The sequence below is a fragment of the Malaclemys terrapin genome, chromosome 5, assembly GCF_027887155.1.
Source record: "Malaclemys terrapin pileata isolate rMalTer1 chromosome 5, rMalTer1.hap1, whole genome shotgun sequence".
Lineage (NCBI taxonomy): Eukaryota > Metazoa > Chordata > Testudines > Emydidae > Malaclemys > Malaclemys terrapin.
Window position 1 is genome coordinate 50,063,250 of NC_071509.1, and position 22,443 is coordinate 50,085,692.

The following is a 22,443-nucleotide window of genomic DNA, read 5'->3' on the forward strand; positions in this document are numbered from 1 at the left end:
CTAGATTAAAGTGACCTTTAGTACCCAGTATTTTCTCCCCATGTAGGTACTTATCGACTATAATCAACTCATTTCTCAACCTTCTTTATGGTAAACAGAACAGAATGAGCTCTTTAAGTCTCTTCTAGTAAGGCATATTGAATCATTTGGGTGGTTCTTTTCTACACCATCTCTAATTTTTCAACCTCCTTTTTAAAACGTGGACACCAGGGCCTAGATCCATAGAAGGACTTAAGCCAGGGGTCAGCAACCTTTCAGAAGTGGTAAGCTGAATCTTCATTTATTCACTCTAATTTAAGGTTTCGCGTGCCAGTAATACATTTTAACGTTTTTAAAAGATCTCTTTCTATAAGTGTATAATATATAACTAAACTACTGTTGTACGTAAAGTAAACAAGGTTTTTTAAATGTTTAAGATGCTTCATTTAAAATTAAATTAAAATGCAGAGCCCCCCGGACTGGTGGACCCAGGCAGTGTGAGTGCCATTGAAAATCAGGACCCAGGCAGTGCGAATGCCCAGGACCCAGGCAGTGTGAGTGCCATTGAAAATCAGCTCATGTGCCGCCTTCGGCACGTGTGCCATAGGTTGCCTACCCCTGACTTAAGCTGAGTGTCGCAGCACTTAACTTTTAGACACTTAAAAAAATCACAGGAATAACACGGCAATTCACAAAGCCTGAATGAAGCAGGCAGTCTCCCTATAAGTGAAGGGGGAGCGGCTTGTGCTACCACACTGAAAATAGCTGCGTAAACATTACAGTTTGGGCTCTGAAGCCTACCCTTCTCCCTAGAAGGGATTTGAACAGGGATCTGCCTGTTTTTAGCTTTCCTTATCAATTTTCTGCACTTCATAAATTCTAATTTATATTGATTGCTACCTATTTTTCTTTTTCACCACTTGTTATATCTTGGTTTTTTATTTCTAATTGCTGCCTTCACTTTGCCACTGAATCTGGATGGGCTTTTAGCCAAAGTTGTTCTCTCTTCATTATGGAATTGTGGCTTTTGGCATCTAATAAACTCTTCTTAAAGAACCCCCAATTTTTATCACATTTTTCTGTCTAATTTTTTTCTCACAATCAGTTTTGCTCATAATTTTCTTCAGCTTTGGGAAAGTAGCCAACTGATAAAATGACATAAATGAATACAATAACAATTGTGCTTTCTTCATCTAATTTAAAAGTTGAGAAGTGGGGAATAAATTGCTTAATTTCATTAAATCATAGTAAATTTTAGGTCTCTTACAAATTAAGCAAAAAGTGTTTCATTATAAACAGTCTAGCATTAATTTAAAGAGAAATGAATTAGCTAGATAACAGCTACTACACATTAGAATTTTATAATAGGATGAGCAAAAGTAATTTTCCATAATTTTGTATGAAAAATAAGGATCCATCAGCATAAAAATATCTCTGTTCTTTTAAAGAGGGATCTGCTAATGATACGCTCTCCTAGTTTAACATCTGCTGGAAGTTTTCAGCAGACTGGAAAATGATTAGTTCCTTGCCAGTATTGAACTATAGTGGATGTTTTTGTTCTTGGTCCTAGAAATGATTCACTGTTTGACATCAGCAAAGCAAAAGTAATATTTCTGTCTTGTATTTGATTTCTGAATGGTCAATAACAGATCAAATTTGAATTCTAATATAGCACTTACGTTAGGTGCACACTAATGTATGATCTTGACAAAGACGATCTGAAAAAAGTACCTTTCTAAAACAATATATAAAGCAAGCAGCTGCTAGGGTGACCAAGAGCACTGAAATAGAGCATGTGATACTCTTGAGCTTGTGTAGTACTGCTGATTCTTAAACCTGCGCAACTGTGGCTGATGCCAGTTTGAAAAGTAGGATTAACAGTTTGAACTAACTTGAGGCTAGTAGGTCAGGTAGTAAATGCTTAAACATTCATTAATATAACATGATTAGCTGAAATCTGAGAGCAATAAGATAACTTAAGGATGAAGTGGCAGCTTAACTCAGAAATTCTTTACTGTTGTCATGAGCTTTAAGTCAAAGCTTGATGCCTGTATTTATTTGTGAGGAGGCATATTGGTGGCAAATGCATATGGCTACTTTTTAAATGTCCAGTAGTGGGGACATTAAAGGAACTAGATGCTATTCAGAGGCCCATTTTAATGAATGTAAAATACTCCTTAAAAGAAGCTTATCAGTTGGATCTGGTAAGATTACTCCATTTGTCTGACTTTTTCCCCTTCAGTTTAATCTTCCTCCTTCCCACTGCCAGCATTAGATCACTAGCTGTGGGTAAAAGAATAGTGATGCATACTGTCACTGAGTCACTAAGAAATCATTTTTGATTTATATAGTAGCACTTCTTTTTGCACACATTTTTAAACTTAGATCAGAAATCATAACTGCCTTGATATTAATATCTATCTTCACAATTGCTCGCTGGCACATACTGTGATTCCAACTTCCCTTCATACACTTTATGATCTTACAAACTCAACAAAGGTTTGATTTGATAAATGAAAGACATTTTTCATGGTAGTCATTGAGAAGGAATAGTTTTGTAGGGATCCTCCTACACTGACCTAAGTGACTTAATATATTTTGAATGATTAAAAGTTCATTGTTAGATGGTATGAAAGTTGTTCATGGGTGGGAAACTAAAGAATCAACTGAAAACTGATACAGATAGATGTCATTCTGTTTGGGTAGGGAGTTCTTTTGACAATGGTATATTTCTTTTGAGCCTCTGCTAAAAAGAGAGTTTACTGTCCATTTATAGGTGCTTATACTATGTGCCTTTGTACCTAAACAGGGGTGTAGATATTGCTTCAGAATGGGGAGTAACCTGAGACACCCTTCAGTAAGGCCAACACTTATTAAAATTAGCAATTACACTTGATTACAGGTCAGGAGAGATCATCTGAACATCCACTCAGTGACGGTTCAAATAGGGATTTTTCTTTAATGGATCACAGACACTGTGCATCCTTAACATGTTCAGAGTTTTGTCTCATTATTTCACATTATCCAAAGTACCCAGTGGATGTCAATATTGCTTCTAACAAATACAGCTTGCTGTAAATGAACTGTATTTGGCATTCCAAAAATCTTTAAATCTTTAACAAATAAAATGGACTTAGCATCATTGTAAAAAGACAAAGTTATGGACCATGTGTGATTAGTACCTCTCCTTCCATCACTCTGCCACTCCCCGCCGCTCCCGCCCAAAATCCTGACCATTTGTAATTTTTCTTGTGGCTCTTGTTCCATACATTTACTTGGGAAAAAAAATAATAAAAAAACCCACCCCAAAATAAACTGGTGTTAAATTACCAGAAAACAAAATTAAAAAAACAGGGCTATCATTTCAGTCCTGTAGGGTATGTTTACACTGCAATTAGACACCCGCGGCTGGCCCCTGCCATCTGACTTGGGCTCACAGGACTAGGGCTAACAGGCTATTTAATTGAGGTGCAGACAGTCCGGCTCAGACTGCAGCTCTGGCTCTGGGATCCTCCCACCTCGCAGGGTCCTAGAGCCCTGACTGCAGCCCAAGCCTGAATGTCTATAGCACAGTTACACAACTCCTTAGCCTGAATCAGCTGGCATAGGCCAGATGCAGGTTTTTAATTGCAGTGTAGACATACCTGTAGTAGTTACCTGTGGAGTCGTCCTTACACCACCTGCTGGAGAACGTGATTGGCCAGCAACCTCCAGCCCTCCCCCATTCTTTTCCTAAGGGTGAAGCAAGTCAAGCTTCAATTAAACTTTTGTTAGTGGCCTGTTAGTGCCGAATCACCAGGTCACAATTTATTACAATTACTTTTATATATAAAATACCAATATGAGGACTAGATGGTTTTCTAAATGCTGTGTATCATGCTTTCTACATTTGTTTTTGTCGTGCATCTTACAGAGGAAAAGTCTTTTTTTTTTTTCCCCCTCACTCTGTTCCCCAGGTGCTGTTCTTTCTTTGGTTTGCCGTGACTCTTATGAAGCATGGTGCCAGATCATCAATGTGTCAGAAACACAGGCCCCTTTCTTTACCTATCCAGTCAACCATTCCAATGAAACAAACCTGAGTGTTTCCACATCTGCGGGAAGCAAATATAGGCTCTATGTGGGTGTGGCCCTGGCAATAAGTTCCAGTATTTTTGTTGGCTCCAGCTTTATACTGAAAAAGAAGGGCCTTCTGCAACTGGCTGACAAGGGAGTCACCAGAGCTGGTAAGAAATGTTTACTTGCTTATCTTTGACAGAAAGAATCAATCTATTTTTTTTTATCATAAACCAGCAAGTTCAAGGTTAAAGCCAACTGATGTTTTCAGTAGTTGACTACAGGTAATACTGGATTTAAGAACCTTTAGGGGGATGCAGATGGCAGTGGGTTTTATGTGTATCCAAGGTATTTCTAATGCATCCACCACAATAATATCTAGGTGCCAGATAAAAAGTTCTTTCTCTGCCCCACTCCCAAAAAAGATTTTTGCTGTTTCTTCTCTTTCAGTATGAGTGAGGGAAACACTTGAGTTATGATAATACGGTTATAAAAGTAGGTGTTTGAATACATGCCTAACTTGTGGATTTGCAGGATGTGGAATTAGAGCAGTCTGAAGAGAACTAAACTCTAGTTTTGTAAATTAAGAGCTATCAGGACAAGTCACTTCAAAATGAATATTAATAAAAACTTACTAGCTAACTTGCTGGCAATATTTTTAACAACTGTGTAGTACAGGAATTATCTCTACAGTAAGAGTGAGTTGGCCCATCAAAGTCAATAGGAATAGAATTAGACTAGTTTGAAGTGCTTTTGAAAATCTCACCATGCTGGTATTAGAATTATCACTTAAATCCTTTTTTGAAGGTTTTGAGTTTGTTTTGGTTTGCTATTTTTCTTTTGTTTGCAATGTTTCCTGCAAAATATAATACCTTACCATTCTGGATGTTCTCAGTATTTGAGGAAAAATGGATTTCCCAATATATAACTTGTTTGTATTTTGGATGAAAAAGCTTTGGATAGCTGTATCAACTTTACTTTTTATGTAAAAAAACAAGTTTTATGGAACTTTAAGCATGTTCCAGATGCATCTTGGTATAGATAGCTATGTAGGCTCTGATGTAGCAAATAACTTAATCATATGCTTTACTTTAAGCATATGAGTAATCCTAATTAATGAAGTCTTATTATCCCTTCATGCGTCTACTGAAAGTTCATGTTCAAGATACAGGACTTGAAATAATAGAATTTAATATTAAACAATTATATTTTTAAAAATAACTCAAAATTAGGTGTAGCTGACTCTCTCAATATCCCCTACAGACTGAGCATTGCACATGCAAATTTAACTATTTAAATTTGAATAAGTTTTATAATCTGTAGAATTTGAAATATTTATTACAAATCTGAATTTTGAAGCATCATTTTAACTTTTTTTTCTAATATTAAAAATTATTTTTTCAGGACAGGGTGGATATTCTTACTTGAAGGAATGGCTCTGGTGGGCAGGATTACTTTCAAGTGAGTTACAGTAAAAATGTTTCTACCTTTCTCTTGTAAACTACATCTAAAACAGAGCAATGTGTGTAACTTTAAAAGGGGTGTGTGGCAGGGAGGACTAGGTCTGGAGGCCCTTGCTAAAGGCGTCATGCCCTGCATCACCCTGCCCCAGAATAGAGCAGTGAGAAATCCTCCAGGCAGCCTAGAGTGGCTGCAGAAGAGTGGCCAATCAGAGGAGCTGCTGCAGCAACCAATAAGGGGCCAGAAGGGCCCTATATAAGACAAGCAGCAGAGAAGTTCACTTCTCCACTGAGGAGTGAAGACTGGGTGACTGGCTGGCTGGCTGGCTGGCTGAACAGAGCAGCAGTACTGTGGAGAGCTCACTGTGGAGAGCTCACAGCAGACAGGACTGAAGCCCAGGGAAGGTTTTTGAAGACTGTGTTCCTGGCTTGTGGGAAGAGCAGCAGGACCAGCGGAAGGTCAGTGCAGGCAGGCTGAAGCCCAGGGGGACTGAGCACAGTACCTGGCCAGGTCAGCAAGGATACCGAGATGGGCTCTGCTGGTCTGGTTGAAGACTGAGCCCAGGGAGGCCTGCTGAAACACCACCAGCTGCCTAAGAGCTGTGATCCCATATCAGGGCTGTGATAAGAACTCAGGACTGTGTACTCCAGGGGCGGGACAGTGTGCGCAGCTTGGCCGGAAGGCTGAGCTGCTGAAGACCAGCCGAGAGAACCAGTAGCTGGGGGGATGCTTATGTAAGACCAAAAAAAGAAAAAGCAGGCTTACACCTAACAGAAAGAAAGAGGGCCATCAACAAGAGGTTGATGCCCCCTGTGAAAAGGACAGTGATTGCAGGTATAGTAGCCAGAGAAAAGGGGCGCCCACAAGAGGTGCGTGCTGACCCTGTTACAGGGTGTTGAAATTTTTAATAAAAAGACTTCAAGGGAAAAAAGACCACCTTTTTCCCCTGCCAAAGACCTCTATGTCAAATTTCACTCTGGTACCCAGGATTCCCCAGCTTCATGAAGTACTCTTTTTGCTTTCCAAATCTCTTTTGCATCTTGAGGAATAAAGAGTTTTCTTTAGTGATAGTTGAGGTAACTTTGAGGCTTGTTTGACTTTTGTTCTCTTCCCTGCTGCCCCCAATTCTGTTAAACAAACGTAGGAATGCAAACTGGAATTGCATGGAAAGAGGAAAATAGCAGTACGTGGAAAAGCTCTCCTCCCTGCTACCATTACTGTTACATTTTAATATACCAATACAGTACTTTGAAAATTGTTCCTGTGTGTGCATTAACTCTGTAATATCTTTATTTTGGTTATATCCAGCAATAATTGGTAGATATATATAATTTTGAATACATTTGAACATTAGTGTAGATAATAAGAAATATTATTTTACTACCTACCTTTCTTGTTAAACATCTTATCTTCTGTCTAGTGCCCATCATCTTAACACTTCTAACAGTTTTTTTTTCCCTGTACTAATATTGTTTCTTTTCTAGTGGGAGTAGGGGAGGCTGCCAACTTTGCTGCCTATGCCTTTGCACCTGCAACCTTGGTTACCCCATTGGGTGCACTGAGTGTTCTTATAAGGTTAGTATGAGTCGAAAGCAGCCACTGAGCAGTGAGTCTCTTTACTATATGAGAAAATACTGTTTTTATTGCACAAGGAGTAGTTTTAAAAGAAAACTGTATGGCAAATCCAGGTCAAAATTTGGCTCATAAATTACAAGGCCAGAAGGGACCATTGGGATCATCTAGTCCAGTGGTTCTCAAACTTTTTTTTGCAGACCACTTGAAAATTGCTGAGGGTCTTGGCGGACCACTTAATAATCTTTCCAAATGTTGTTTGTACCGTTAGCTAACTATTGAAAAGTGTCTTGGATAAAAGCGCTATATTAAAAAAACTTAATAATAATTACTGTTTTTTTATTCTACAAATAAAAGCACACAACTCCTATTTTAATATCAGTAGTCTTACCTTTCTAATGCGATGGATGTGCCTTCTCTCCCCTGCCGCAGCAGCCCCTGAGCTGGGGCTGGGAAGGAGGGGGAGGTCTCTCCCCGGCAGTCGCAGCCCTAGAGCTGGGGAAAGTCACCTCTTTCTCTGGCCGCTGCAGCCCTGCATGTCCCAAATTCCCCCCCATCCCCTTTTCTCACCCCATTGCCCCTCCCACCTACCCCCTCATCCCGCCAAGGCCACCATGTCACCTTATATGTGTGTCTTTTCCAGGGTCCAGGCACCTAATTAGTGGAGCCGTGCAGGCGTGACTCGACTAGTTAGGTGGCCCTTCATTCTCTCACGTGCAGCCGCCCAGGTGTGCACCTTAGAGGGAACTATCCACAGACCACCCGAATGGAGCTTGCGGACCACTGGTGGTCCACATACCACAGTTTGAGAACCTCTGACTAGTCTGACTTCCTCTATAACACAGGCCATAGCACTCCTCCCGTATATTTCCTATAGCATGTTTTTTAGAAAAAACATCCAGTCTTGATTTTAAAATTGTCAGTGATGAAGAGTCCACCATGACTCTTGGTAAATTGTTCCAATGATTAATTACTCTCACTGTTAAAAATGTACACCTTATTTCCAGTCTGAATTTGTCTAGCTTCAACTTCCAGCCATGGGATTGTGCTATCTATACCTTTCTTTGCTAGATTGAAGAGCCTGTTATTAAATATTTATTCCCAGATACGTACTTATAGAGGATTAATCATGTCACCCCTGAGTCTTCTCTTTGTTAAACTAAATAGATTGAGCTCTCTGAGTCTGTCACTATAAGGCCCACTGTAATCAATCTCATGGTTCTTCTCAGAACCCTTGCTTTTCCCCTTTGTCTTCTGATAGAAATGATCCCTTTGTTTAACTGAATTTACCTTGAGTGGGGGAGAGAGAATAACAACTTTTTTTTTTTAAACAAAATAGATTTGTGCTTACCTATTGGCTTTCCAGCATCTGATAAACAATATTTCCAAATCACTGCACACTAGTGGTGTTAATAATGCTAGTACATATTGGTGGGAACGCTGTTAGGTTTTTGTTTCTCCACCCCAATTGTTTAATAATTATTTAATAACTGAAATGCTTTAAATATGTTTCTCCCTATTTTTTAGTTTTGACAAATAATAAATTTATTTAAAAATGAAATGTAAGATCTGTCACTTCAAAATATATTTCTAAAACTTTTTCCTTTTCATGTGGGGTTATTTTTTATTAAAGTAATATGCTCCTGTAGTTCCTTATCGAATCAGCTTAGGCAATGGAAAAAAAGGAAATTGGAGCTTTTTATTATGTTCATTAAAATTCATGTCTTTGCCATATGAAGAAATAAATAACTCCCAGTTACTTAAGCAAATACATAATCAAGGCTGTCCTTAGAGCACAGGAGATACTGATTGCAATTATGACAAATTCTCCCCCATCTGGTGGTGGCATCTTCATGGCATTTAGTGGCAAGGGCCAGAATTGGCCTATTGTCTTTAAATTTAGCTGAACACCTTTTAAATTCCTGAAGATATAGGATTATAAACAAGTTTTCAGTTAAAAGGCTGTAAATTCACTATTAAGAATAATTAAGCAGGATTGGTGTCTGCCCCAGGTGGATGCACAGAAGAGTCCAGTGGCAAGAGAAATCATTTCAGTGCAAACTTAACATGTAGTTTGCACTGGAAATGTCATGTGCACCCAAGTGATTCAGTAGATTGTTTTACTAACTTTCAGAGACTATATTTGTGAGGTCTCCAGAGCAGAATTTAAGGCTAGTTATCAGTGATCTAGAAGAAAATACAAAATCACTGCTGATAAGGAATGCACAAAGATTGATGGAGTAGTAAATAATGAAGACAGGGCAGTCATACAGAGCAATCTGGATCTTTCGATAAGCTTGGTACAAACAGAATGTGCTTTAATACAGCCAAATGCAAGATTATACATCTAGGAACAAAGAATGCAGGCCATACCTACAGAATGGGGAACTGAATCCTGGAAAGCAATGACTCTGAAAAAGATTTAGGTATCTTAGGCCATGTCTACACTACAGATGTCTGATAGCATCGCTACATCACTCAGCGGTGTGATCTCAGACCAACATAGCTGTGCCGGCAGAAGTCCCTAATATAAACACAGCTATATTGGCAAAGCTGTACTGTTACCTGTATAGTTTGTTTTGCTCAAGTGTAGAGGAGAAATATGCTTTTACTATATCAGAACAAAGCGCAGCTTTACCAGAATACCTTCATCCACATTAGGAGCACTTTGACAACATAAAATATAAAGAGCTAGTGCAATCCCAGTATGTGAAAACAAAGAAGTAATGAGTAGGGATGTGGCATTGGTAGACCAATACTAGAATACTGCATACAGTTCATATGTCCATGATTTAAAAGAGGTGAAAAAATTAGAGGGTGCTAAAAAGAGCCACAAAAATAATCTGAGGGCTGGAGAAAATGTGTTACAGTGAGAGGCTTAGAGCTCAATCTTTTTAGCTTATTCAAAGAAACTTGAGAGGTGAAAAAGAGAGACGGAAAGAAGAAATGGGACTGTTAAACACTGAGGACAGGGTGGATATTAAAGATAATCTAGGTCTGACCAACACCTAAATGAATACCATGCTTCGGTTTTTAAATAAGGGTAATGAGGAGCTGGGGGCAATGGCAGGATGGTTAATGGGAACAGGGATATAGGGGAAAAAATGCTCTGGAAAACTACAGGCCCATTAATATGACCTCAGTTGTATGCAAGGTCCCAGAACAAATTTTGAAAGATTAATTAAAGACATAGAGGTAAACAGTAATTGGGATGAAATACAACATGGTTTTACAAAAGTTAGATTGTGCCAGACCAATCTGATCTTTCTTTGAGAAGATAACGCATTTTTTAGTCAAAGGAAATGCAGTAGATCTAATCTACCTGCATTTCAGTAAAACATTTAATACAGTTCCACAGGGAAAATTATTAGTGAAATTGGAGAAGTTGGGGATTAATACTGAGAATCAAAAGTTGGATAAAGAACTGGTTAAAGGAGAGACTACAACAGGTCATGCTGAAAAGTGAACTTTCTGGCTGGAGGGAAGCTACTAGTGGAATTCCTCAAGGATCAGTGTTGGGGCCCACTATTATTTAACATTTTCATGAATGACCTTGACACAAAAAGTGGGAATGTGCTAATAAAATTTACAGATGACATGAAGTTGGGAGATAATGCCAGTATGGAGGAGGACTGCAATATCATACAAGAAGATTTTGATAACCTTGAAAACTGGAGAATTAGAAGTGGGATGAAGTTTAATTAGTGCAAAGTTCAAGGTTGTGCACTTATGGACTAACAACAAGAATTGTTGCTATAAACGGGATATATCAGTTGGAAGCAATAGAGGAGAAGAAAGAGCTAGGTGTATTGGTCGATCACAGGATGACTGTGAGCCGCCAATGTGATGTGGCCATGAAAAAGACTAATACAGTTTTAAGCTTTATTAGGCAAACTATTTCCAGTAGAGATAGGAACATGTTATTACCATTATACAAGGCACTGGTGAGACCTCATCTGGAATACTGTGTGCAATTCTGTTTTCCCCTGTTTAAAAAAGATTAATTCAAACTGGAACAGATGCAGAGAAGGGCTTCTTAGAAGATCAGAGGAATAGAGTACTTCTTCACACAATGCACAGTCAACCTGTGGAACTCTTTGCCAGAGGATGTTGTGAAGGCCAAGAATATAACAGGGTTAAAAAAAAAAACAACTAGATAAATTCCTGGAGGATCGGTCCATCAATGGCTATTAACTAGGATGGGCAGGGATGGTGTCCCTAGCCTCAGTTTACCAGAAGCTGGGAATGGGCGACAAGGGATAGATCACTTGATGATTACCTGTTCTGTTCATTCCCTCTGAATTGGCATTGGCCACTGTCAGAAGACCGGCTCCTGGGCTAGATGGACCTTTGGTCTGACCCAGTATGGCCATTCTTATGAACATCTCCCGTACAAAAACAACAAGGAGTCTGGTGGCACCTTAAAGACTAACAGATTTATTTGGGCATAAGCTTTCGTGAGTAAAAACCTCACTTCTTCGGATGCATCCGAAGAAGTGAGGTTTTTACTCACGAAAGCTTATGCCCAAATAAATCTGTTAGTCTTTAAGGTGCCACCAGACTCCTTGTTTTTGTAGATACAGACTAACACGGCTACCCCCTGATACTTGATCCCGTACAAAAGGAGACTTAATGAGCTTGGCTTGTTTAGCCTAACAAAACAAAGGCTGAGGGGAGATATGGTTGCTCTTTATAAATACATCAGTGGGATGAACACCCAGGAGGGAGAAGAGCTATTTCAGTTAAGGGCCAATGTTGGCACAAGAAGAAATGGATATAAGGTGGCCGTCAATAATTTTAGGCTTGAAATTAGACAAAGGTTACCATGAGAGAAATGAAGTTCTGAAACAGCCTTCCAAGTGCAGTAGTAAAGGCAAAAAAAAAAAAATGTTTCAAGACTGAGATTGATAAGTTTATGGAGGGGGTGGTATGATCAGGTTGCCTACAATGTCATATGGCCCGTATGTGACCGCTATTAGGACTATCTCCAATGGCCAGAGATGGGATACTAAATGGGGAGTGCTCTGAGTTACTACAGAGAATTCTTTCCCATGTCTCTGGTTGATGGGTCTCTCCCACATGCTCAGGATCACCATATTTGGGGTTGGGAAGGAATTTCCCCCCAAGTCAGATTGACAAAGCTCATAGGGCTTTTTTACCTTCCTCTGCACCATGGGAAACAGGTCATTTGCTGGTTTGAACTAGAATAAATGGTGGATTGTCTGTAATTTAAGTCCTAAATCAAGATTTGAGGACTTGAATAATTCAGCCAGAGGTTATGGGTTTATTACAGGAGTGGGTAGGTGAAGTTCTGTGGCCTGCAATGTGCAAGACGTCAGACTAGATTATCATGATGGTCCCTTTTGGTCTTAGTCTATGAGACTTGATTACAGGGAGAAAATATTGGTTACTAAAGGGCTCTTTAATTGATCAAAGAAAGGCATAACAAAAACCAATGGCTCAAAGTTAAAGCCAAACAAATTAAAATTAGAAATAAGTCACAAATTACACTGCTCTACAGCCAAAATGCTTCTGAAATAAATGTAGTCAAACTTTACTAATTCTGGGTCACTGAGAACAAAAATGATACTTAAAATTGTTGATTGGCTCTAGTTTTCAAGATATGCTATTGGGTCAGTATATACGACCCTTGACTTGGGAATGGCGGAGGATAAGTGAGTTATAAAGGGAAGGGATCTCAATTTAAACCAGAAATGACTAAAATACATCTTTGACTGGATCTATGAATAAATCTATGACTGGGTTTCGACAGTACTTGCTTTTTAGGCAAAACAATGATGATGCAATCTGAAGCTGGTATTGTGTCATACATGATATGAATTGCATCATGTTATTCCTAGAAGTCATGGATGATGCAATCATAACGAAGCTTACATCACTCTGCTGAACAAATTGCCCTATATCAGCTCTAGAAATCATACAGTGTCATGTTCACTTATTTGTCAGTGTTTGATTTTGCAAAGGGACACATTTCTGTTTAGCCAAAGTGAGCAGAGATGCCTCCTACTTGTGTGAACAGTGCAGATAACTTCTGCTATGTTTGTGGTGAAGTGACTTTTGAATCACAAAAGCGCAGTATAACCACGATGGTTAAGAAAGCCTATCACCTTTATTTTGGCTGCAAAATTGGAGATCAGGACAAGAGGTGGGCCCCACACATATGCTGCAACACTTGTCCAACAAATCTTCGCCAGTGGTTGAACAGGAAAAGGAAGTCGATGCCTTTTGCAGTGCCAATGATTTGGAGAGAGCCAACAGATCATACCAGCAATTGTTACTTCTGCATGGTGCCTCCAGTTGGGAAAGGTGTGTCAAAGAAGAAAAAGTGGACTGTGCATTATCCAAACATTCCATCAGCTATACGCCCAGTACCCCACGGAGAAGGACTGCCGGTTCCTGATGCACCAGAATCATTCTCACTTGAGACAGACGAGGAAGAGGATGAAACTTCTGGTCCTGAACCATCAATGTCACAGGACCCACATTTTCTCCCATCCTCCTCCTCTGAACCACACTTCATAACACAAGGTGAACTGAATGACCTTGTCTGGGATTTGGAACTACCCAAGAGTAAGGCAGAGCTGTTGGGCTCCAGACTACAGCAGTGGAATCTCCTGGCAGGTGATGTTAGGGTTTCCATGTTCCATGACCGTCAAAAGGATCTTGTCCCATTCTTCTTCATGGAAGGTGATCTTGTAGCCTGCAACAACATCGATGGTGTGATGGCAGCCCTCACATCGTTCACGATCCGGATGAGTGGAGACTGTTCATTGATTCATCGAAGACGAGTCTTAAAGCTGTTTTACTGCATAATGGCAATGTTTTGCCATCAATTCCAATTGGTCATGCAGTCCATATGAAGGAAAACTATGACAACATGGAACAACTTTTGAGGTGCATAAACTATGACCAATATCAGTGGCAGCTTTGTGGTGATTTGAAGGTTGTTGCTCTCTTGCTTGGTCTGCAGACTGGATACACAAAGTACTGCTGTTTTCTCTGTGAATGGGATAGTTGTGCAAGAGATTCCCACTACATCAAGAAAGATTGGTCACTCCGACAGTCATTGGAGCCTGGGAGGAAAAGTGTTCAGCATCCACCACTTGTTGAATCAAGGAAGATTTTGTTACCACCCTTACACATCAAGCTGGGTCTGATGAAGAACTTTGTCAAGGCCATTGACAAAACACAAGCAGCTTTCAAATACCTCCGTGGAAAATTTCCAAGGTTAAGTGAAGCGAAGATAAAGGAAGGTGTCTTTGTTGGTCCTCAGATTTGTGAACTTCTTTGAGATGATTCATTTGACCATGCACTGAGTGGCAAGGAAAAGACGGCATAGAAAGCCTTCCAGTTAGTGGTAATAAATTTTCTCGGAAACAACAAGGCAGACAACTGCAGGTTGTTGGTGGAAAACCTCCTCAAGGCATACAAAAGCCTTGGTTGCAACATGTCACTAAAGATACATTTTTTTTGCACTCTCATCTAGATTTTTTTCCACCGAACTGCGGAGCAGTGAGCAATGAGCACGGCGAGCGATTTCACCAGGACATTGCAACAATGGAGAAACGCTATCAGGGCAAATGGAGCCCATCAGTGCTTGCAGACTATTGCTGGACAGTGACAAGAGATGCTCCATTTAATGAATACAAGAGACAAGCCAAGAAGCGCCGAGTAGACACTGAATAGGACTAAACTATGTACAGAATAGTTTTTTGCCTTTTTGTTTCATAATAAATTTTATTTATATAACCCTTTTGCTGATTTTTAAAGTGTTACATAAACAGGACAGGTGAAATATTATCATGTAAAACAACCATAAACACATGAAAAGACCTAGGTTTACTATTTATGATTAAAACTCTACTATCTACACAATATACATAGACATAAAATGTAAAAACTTAATATCTTAGAAACAGTAGCCAATCAGTTGTTTTAATTGTCATATTTGAATTCAGCACATCAAAATACATAATAAATAGCACATTTTATCTCTGAAGCAGACGACTTCTCAAAAATTGTAGACCAGTGTTATCATCAGTGAGGATGATTAATCATTGGAAGAAGGTAGCTACCAAAGGTAGTAGTGGATTCTGCATGTCTTGATGTCTTCATATCCAGACTGGATGCCTTTCTGGAAGGTATGCTTTATTCAAAGCCAAATTACTTGAATCAGGGTAAGAATAAATGGGTGAAATTTAATGGCCTGTGATATATCAGAGATCGGACTAGATGATCAAATTGTTCCCTGTGGCCTTAAAATCTAGCAATTATTATATCCGTTTTCTTAGCTTCCAGTTTCTATATAGTCCCACGCGTCTCGATTTGCTTGTTTGCATTAGTGTGTTCATGAAACAAGTAGTTGTGTTCATGTAATACACATTTTGCAATTGTCTAATATTGTATCACTTCATCTAGTTATGATGATTCAAAATTGTATAACTAATTAATATATTGTAGTCTGCAACCATACCATTTTGGCCCATGATCCTGTTGGATCTGACAAGCTTAGAAGCATCAGGCTGTCAGTACTTGGATGGCAGACTCCAGGGAATATTTAAGTGATACAAGAAGTGATTAAGTAGGAGATGGTTTTCCTGCCAAATCAGTATCGTACTAGTTCCTCAGCATTGTGTTGGGAAGGCACTGTGGTGGTGGAAGAAGAGATCCTGGTCACTGGTAATCACATGAACGTTAAATGATCCCGTGGCACTTTATGTAAGAGTAGAGATGCTTGACTCTCTGACCTGGCCAGATTCCAATTCAGTTAATTACATTCCATTTACCTAAAATGTCCCCTTGCCATTTCAACTGGATCATATCACTTTCTGTCCAAATGTATTGTAAATGTCATTGTGCATGCACCGTTTCAGAAGTAGATACGATGATTTCTAGATGTATCTACATTTAAATACTGCACTTCATCACCATGTTATCTGACTGCATATAAATCTCTAACGTCATATGAGAGAGTTGAAATGCTTATCTGTATGTAAGCACTGGTATTTTGTATGTGTGATGTGTTAGATGCTAAAGTAGTATAATGATATTGTGCTGAAACAAAGCTAAATTTTAAAAAGTTGGCAGATGACTGGGTCACCAGTCTTGCTTGGATTACATGTGAAAATGACCTAGTTCTAACTCCAAATGGTTGCGGTCCAACAGGACTAAATCCTGTCTCCTACTCTACAATCCTATGTTTTCCTTGCCACACTAGCTCCAGCTTTCTAAACGTGGGGGCCATTGATTCTTTAAGTCTTTTGTTCTGGGGCTTGTGTTTCAGTAGGGCTTGTCTCTGGTAATTCATAGGTAACCAAAAGGAAAAATGACTGGAAAAACTAGAGCTCTGCTTGACACTGTAGTTTATGGGGAAGGATGTGGAGGGAAGAGTCAAGGCCTGTTGGAAAGCCGTAGAAAATGGGACAAGATTTATCTGACCTTTTTAGAATTAAAAAAAAGCTTTGGAAAAAAGTTGATGATTTGGCTGGTTTTTATTTACTCTTAGGTGGTTTCTTTATCCCCAATTCAAAACTTTTTTTTAATTAGTATCACTATACATAAAAGCATTATTACTATATTATAAAATAATTTGTGCAGCTGAACCTGTTACTTTTTTTTAATCCACAGTGCAATATTGTCTTCCTATTTTTTAAATGAAAAGCTGAATGTTCATGGGAAATTGGGCTGCATATTGAGCATTTTGGGGTCAACGGTGATGGTTATTCATGCCCCTGAAGAAGAGGAGGTCACTTCTTTAGATGAAATGGAAATAAAACTGAAAGATCCAGGTCTGTAACTTAAAACATCTGTCATTAATGAAAAAATGCCTCTCAATGTCTCTTACTTTCATAGATATAACAGCTAGTACTAGACTTGTCCATAAGTGAATAATTGGAGGGTTTTACTGGGTTATATGTTACCACCACCATCATCCCATTCACTTTCTCCTGAAGATGAAGTGGAATTTAATATCACTTTGGTGCTTTACTTTACTGTAGCATATCTTGAAGGCAAAAATCAGGCTGTGAATGTAAGCAAGCAAGACTTACTTGAAGCATCTTTACACTAGTATTTAAAAAATAAACAAAGAAAAATCAGTATTTACAAGAAAGCATGGCTACTCTGAATGCTGTGTCTGTTATCACATGAAGATCATGATAATACAGGCAGTCCTTGACTTTACGACGTTCGACTTACGAACGGCACTTACAACATTTCTGAACTGACACCCTGATTTGACTTATGACAATTGGTTTCGACTTTATGATGCTCAGTCCTGCAGTGGAGTGGGTTGCGGTTCCAAGTTATGATGATTCGACTTATGATGTAATTTTCAGGAACCAATTGTGTCAAGGACTGCCTGTGGTTTGTATTCTGTACTTAATTTCTTATTCGTTATGTGAGCCAGTTATGACAGCAGCCAGAGTTCTGTTCTGTTAGTGCTATGCTGTCAGCAGGGGAGTTACTACTATAATTACTATCCTCGCATTATCTATTTAAACAGAATAGCTAATATTTCTATATGCTTTCTTAAAAAAAAAATGGGAGCGTTGGAAAGACTTGAAGGGTCTAGTGGTCAGTCTCCAAAGGCTTTTCACTCTCCCTATCCCCTTCACTAGCTTTCTTGCGCCCAGTCCCAGGCAGCGGAGTCATTTTTGGGAGGTGGGGATGGGGAGGAATACTTGTCTTTGCTTTTCTCATCTACCCCTCTCTGGTGAGAGACCGTGAGAGAGAATCTAGGAAAGGGAGTGTGGTATTGGCATCTGTCCTGTCAATCAGTAATGCAGGATTTGAGAGTGGTGCTGTTTGTTCATGTGACCCCACTCCTACCATTACCAGTGGGTTGTTCTAGTGCTGCTTCAGCATGCCCCATAACTGCTGAGCAGCTTCTCTATTTAACAACTAAGCTACCTCCTTTGCATTCCCTAATGTTGTTCCACTGAGAAGTCCCTAGGGGACTGCCGCGCAGATGTCACAGCAAGGGTGGGTCTTATTCCTCTGTAGAGGCTGGATGCTCCTGGTAGCCCATTATCCCCCTCATCCTATACTTAATCCTTTTTTTTTTTTTTTTTACATAGACACATTTTTGGCCATGATTGACCTATGCAGAGTGCAAATCTACTCTGAAAATGAATTAGGTAAAATTCACTCGTCTGCTCACTTGAGTAATAGAAACAAATATTTAGGCCCAGATTTTAAAAAATGGATGCCAAAAGCCAGGCACCTGGGTTGATTTTCAAAGGAACTAACTGCCCAGCAGTTTCCATTGATATCAGTGGCGTAGTTGGGTGCTGGACCAACTTCAGACCAAAGGGAGCAATATCAGGCTTACACTGCTGAGGGGCAGTTACTGGCCAGATCATCTCTTAGGTGGTTTGGGCACCACAGACACTGCAGCCTGGTCTATCGCTATAGCAGTTGGTAATGCACAGGGCATCCAGTTGCCTAGTTTCTCCAGAGAAGTCTAGAATATGGTAGAGGATCTCCCGTTTGATGGACTGATGTTGTTCACAGAGAATATTGATTAATCATTGCATACCCTTAAAGACTCCAGGTCCACATTATGTTCGTTAGCCGTTTACATTCCTAGGAACAAAAGAAAATTCAGTACATCGCAAATGGATGGGATCTTTGAGCCAATGTAATTCTCTGCTTTTCAGAGACTGATTGAACCTTCAAGAAAGACATAGGTTCCAGAGAAAAAGATTCTCCAGCGCACCCAACACACGTTCGCAGCAGGCTTCATCTTCGAAGCACCAGTTTTGACGGGATAGTTGAGGATTCAGACCCTCCGCTCTCTTTAGCCTGTCAGCTGCAACATTTGCCCACTTCTCCACATTTGGAGACTAACTTTTCCATTTTTGACAAGTATAGGAACATACCACCTCAGATAGATGTGTGCTACACCATCCATTTTCCTTCCCTCCCTCACTCCTTCTAATCTCTCTCTCTCTCTCTCCATCCCTCTTCAGGGACCCCTCTCATGAGTTCTTACTAAGATAGGAAATACACTTATTTTTTCATCGAGGAGCAATAGAGCTGGTCCCCACTCAGCACAAGGGAAGGGGTCTCTACTTGACGTACTTCCTTTTGCCAAAAAAAAAAAAAAAAAAAGGGAGAGTGGAGACTAATCTTAGATTTAAGACTCCTGAACAAATCTCTGAAGTCTCAGAAGTTCAGGATGGTGACTCTAACAGCTATAATTCCTTCTCTAAATTCAGGGGATTAGTTTTCGGCCCTTGACCTTCAAGACACATATTTCCACATAGCAATACACACATCCCACAGAAGCTTCCTGCAATTTGTCATAGCCCAGGATCATTTTCGGTAACAGATACTCCTATTTGGTCTCTCCTCAGCTCCAAGAGCGTTTTCAAAGGCTTTGTCAGGAGTAGCTGCCTACCTATGTCATCAGTAGGGCCCTACCAAATTCATAGCCATGAAAAGTATGTCACGGACTGTGAAATTTGGTCTCCACTGTGAAATCTTATCTCTTGTGTACTTTTACCCTATAATATACACATTTCACAGGGGAGACCTGCATTTCTCAAACTGGGGGTCCCAACCTAAAGGGGGCTATGGCGGGTTGCAGGGTTATTGTAGGGGGGTCATGGTATTGCTACCCTTACTTCTGCACTGCCTTCAGAGCTGGGTGGCCAGAGAGTGGTGGCTGCTGGCCAAGGGCCCAGCTCTGCAGGCAGCAGCACAGACATAAGGATAGCAATACCATATCATGCAATCCTTACTTCTGTGTGGCTGTTGGTGGTGGTGCTGCCTTCCGAGCTGGGGTCCCAGCCAGCAGCTGCCACTTTCCGGCCACCCAGCGCTGAAGGCAGCGCCACCGCCAGCAGCAGGGCAGAAGTATGGATGGCAATACCATGAACCCCCATCAATAACCTTGGGACACCCCCACTACCCGCTTTTGGGTCAGGACCCCTACAGTTACAACACTGAAATTTCAGATTTAAATCTCTGAAATCACGATTTTTTTTTTTTTAATCCTAAGACTGTGAAATTGTTCAAAATGCATTGTGGGTAGGGCCCTAGTCATCAGGTAATTGTAGTATTCCTGTACCTCAATGACAGGCTGGCTAAGGGTTGGTCGTATCAGGAGGTGTTGACTACCCGACAGAAAGCACTTTCTCTGTTCTTAGACTTGAGACTTCAGTTGAATGTGGGAAAATCCACACTGATTCCCATACAGAACATACAATTTATAGGAGCATCCCTGGATTTCTTGGCATCCAGAGCCTTTCTTCCCATGGACAGATTCATAACACTATCAACCTTGTCAGAACTATTCAAGGGAACCCCCAGAGTTCAGTCAGAAACTGTCTTCAACTTGTAGGTCATATGGCAGCTTGCACATTTGTAATAGAACATGCTAGATGACACCTTCACTGTTTCCAGGGATGGCTCAGATCAGTTTACTTGCCAAACAGTCACAGCCTTGACAAAGAGGTGTCACTGTCTCAACAGGCGAAACACTCTCTAGACTAGTGGAAGATTCATCGCAGTGTAGGGATGGGAGTTCTTTTCCTCCAACTGATACCAATGGTAACCGTAACTACAGATCCATCTCTGTTAGGATGGGGAGCACATCTTGACACCCTAATGGTAAAGGGCAGATGGTTACCCCAAGAAACTACACTCCACATCAACCTGTTGGAGCTCAGAGCAGTCAGAAGTGCCTGCCTTCATTTTCTGCCTCTCATCAGACACTGGTCTGTCAGAGTCATGACAGACAATGTAGCCTGCCAGTTTTATATATATCATCAGGGAGGAGCAAGATCCCCTTCCTCTGCACCAATGCAATAAGGTTATGGAACTGGTGTATAAAATATTGCATACGAATTTTGGCAATGTGTCTTCTGGGTAGGTAAAATGTCAGAGCTGACACTCACATTTGTAATCTGGGAAAAAATACTGAGAGTTGGACTCCCAGATTCTTGCTGGCATATTTCAAACTTGGGGATTTCCAGAAGTGGACCTCTTTGCCACAGCTACACACACAAAATGCCATCATGTCTGTCTGAGGTGCGGGAGGGGTCAGGTTTCCGTTCCTTGTGGGATCCCTTCCTCCTCATTCGTATGAAGAATCTGTTTTATGTATTTCCCCTGATGCCTCTGATTCTCTGAAAAGTGAACAAACTCAGAGAGGAAAAGGCCAAAGTTATCCTACTAGCTCCAACATGGTTGAGGGAGGCATGATTTCCTTACCTGTTCAACCTAACCATTGTCCAGTGATAAATCTTCCAGTCACTCCTCAGGTCCTCTCCCAAGATGCCAGTCAACTGCTGCATCCCAATCTGAGCATGCTTTACCTCAAGACATGGCTTCTTGATTGTTTGTGGAGTTAGTCAGTCTGTTCTTCAGAAATACAGCAGATATTTCTAAAAAGTGGGAAAGATTCTACCAGTAATACTTACTTTCAAAAATGGAGATTTCTTCACTGATGCAAACTCCAGAAAGCTGTTCCTGAATCTGCCTCTCTTCCACTTGTCCTGGATTACCTGCTGCAACTAAAGAAAACAGGACTGTCAGTTCTCTTAATGTTTATTTGGCCACCTTAACAGATATTCATACCACAATTCTGTAGTGGTTTGTTCACATTACAACTTTAAGGTTCATGAAAGGTCTGAGGAAATCTGTTCCCACAAGTGAAACTTCCTGCCCCAGTCTGAAACCTTAATTTGGTTCTTAAAAATCTCATGAAATCTCCTTTTGAGCTGATGGCAACTTGCTCCTTACTGAATTTGTCTGTGACAACAGCCTTCTTAGTGTCTATTACATCAGCCTGCAGAGTCAGAGAAATTGCGGGGGCCTTAAGGTCAGACCCTTCTTTCACAATATTCTACAGGGACAAAGTTTCTTTATGACAACATCTCAGGTTCCTTCAAGTGTCTTCTATTCAAAGACTAATGAAATGAGTTTCTGGGTATTTGATTATTGCTTGTTTACAGTGTTGCCAGCATTCCACCTACTTCTGGTGTGTCATCTCACTCTACCAAGTCTATGACTCTACTGAAAAGTGTCCCCGTATCTGAAATCTGCACAGTTGCTACATGGTCCTCGGAACATATCTTTTCCAAGCATTATGCCTTGGTTCGATGCCTCTAGATCTGATGTGACAGTGCATTTCTTTCCTCCATTCTGGACTCAATTCTGAAGCTCTCTCCTCCTTGTGGGGTTACTGCTTGGGGATGACCTGAAATGAGATAACCATTGGAATGCTACTCAATGAAAAGAGAGCAATTGCTCCTTGTGCAATAATTGTAGTTCTTCGAGATGTGTGTCCCTATGGGTGCTCCACTTTCATCCTCCTTGCCCTGAGATTCAGTGGTAGTAAAGGGCAGT

At 40.3% G+C, this 22,443-nt stretch overlaps 1 protein-coding gene across 1 annotated transcript in view; it reads left to right on the forward strand.

Moving 5' to 3' along the window:
* The window catches only part of NIPAL1 (NIPA like domain containing 1), a 34,714-nt gene that overhangs the window by 9,233 nt on the left and 3,038 nt on the right, over nucleotides 1–22,443 (forward strand). The window contains exons 2-5 of the mRNA XM_054028874.1: nucleotides 3,936–4,202; nucleotides 5,437–5,493; nucleotides 6,978–7,068; nucleotides 16,714–16,874. Of these exons, the coding sequence (XP_053884849.1) occupies nucleotides 3,936–4,202; nucleotides 5,437–5,493; nucleotides 6,978–7,068; nucleotides 16,714–16,874 (576 nt within the window). The remainder of the gene's footprint in view (nucleotides 1–3,935; nucleotides 4,203–5,436; nucleotides 5,494–6,977; nucleotides 7,069–16,713; nucleotides 16,875–22,443) is intronic.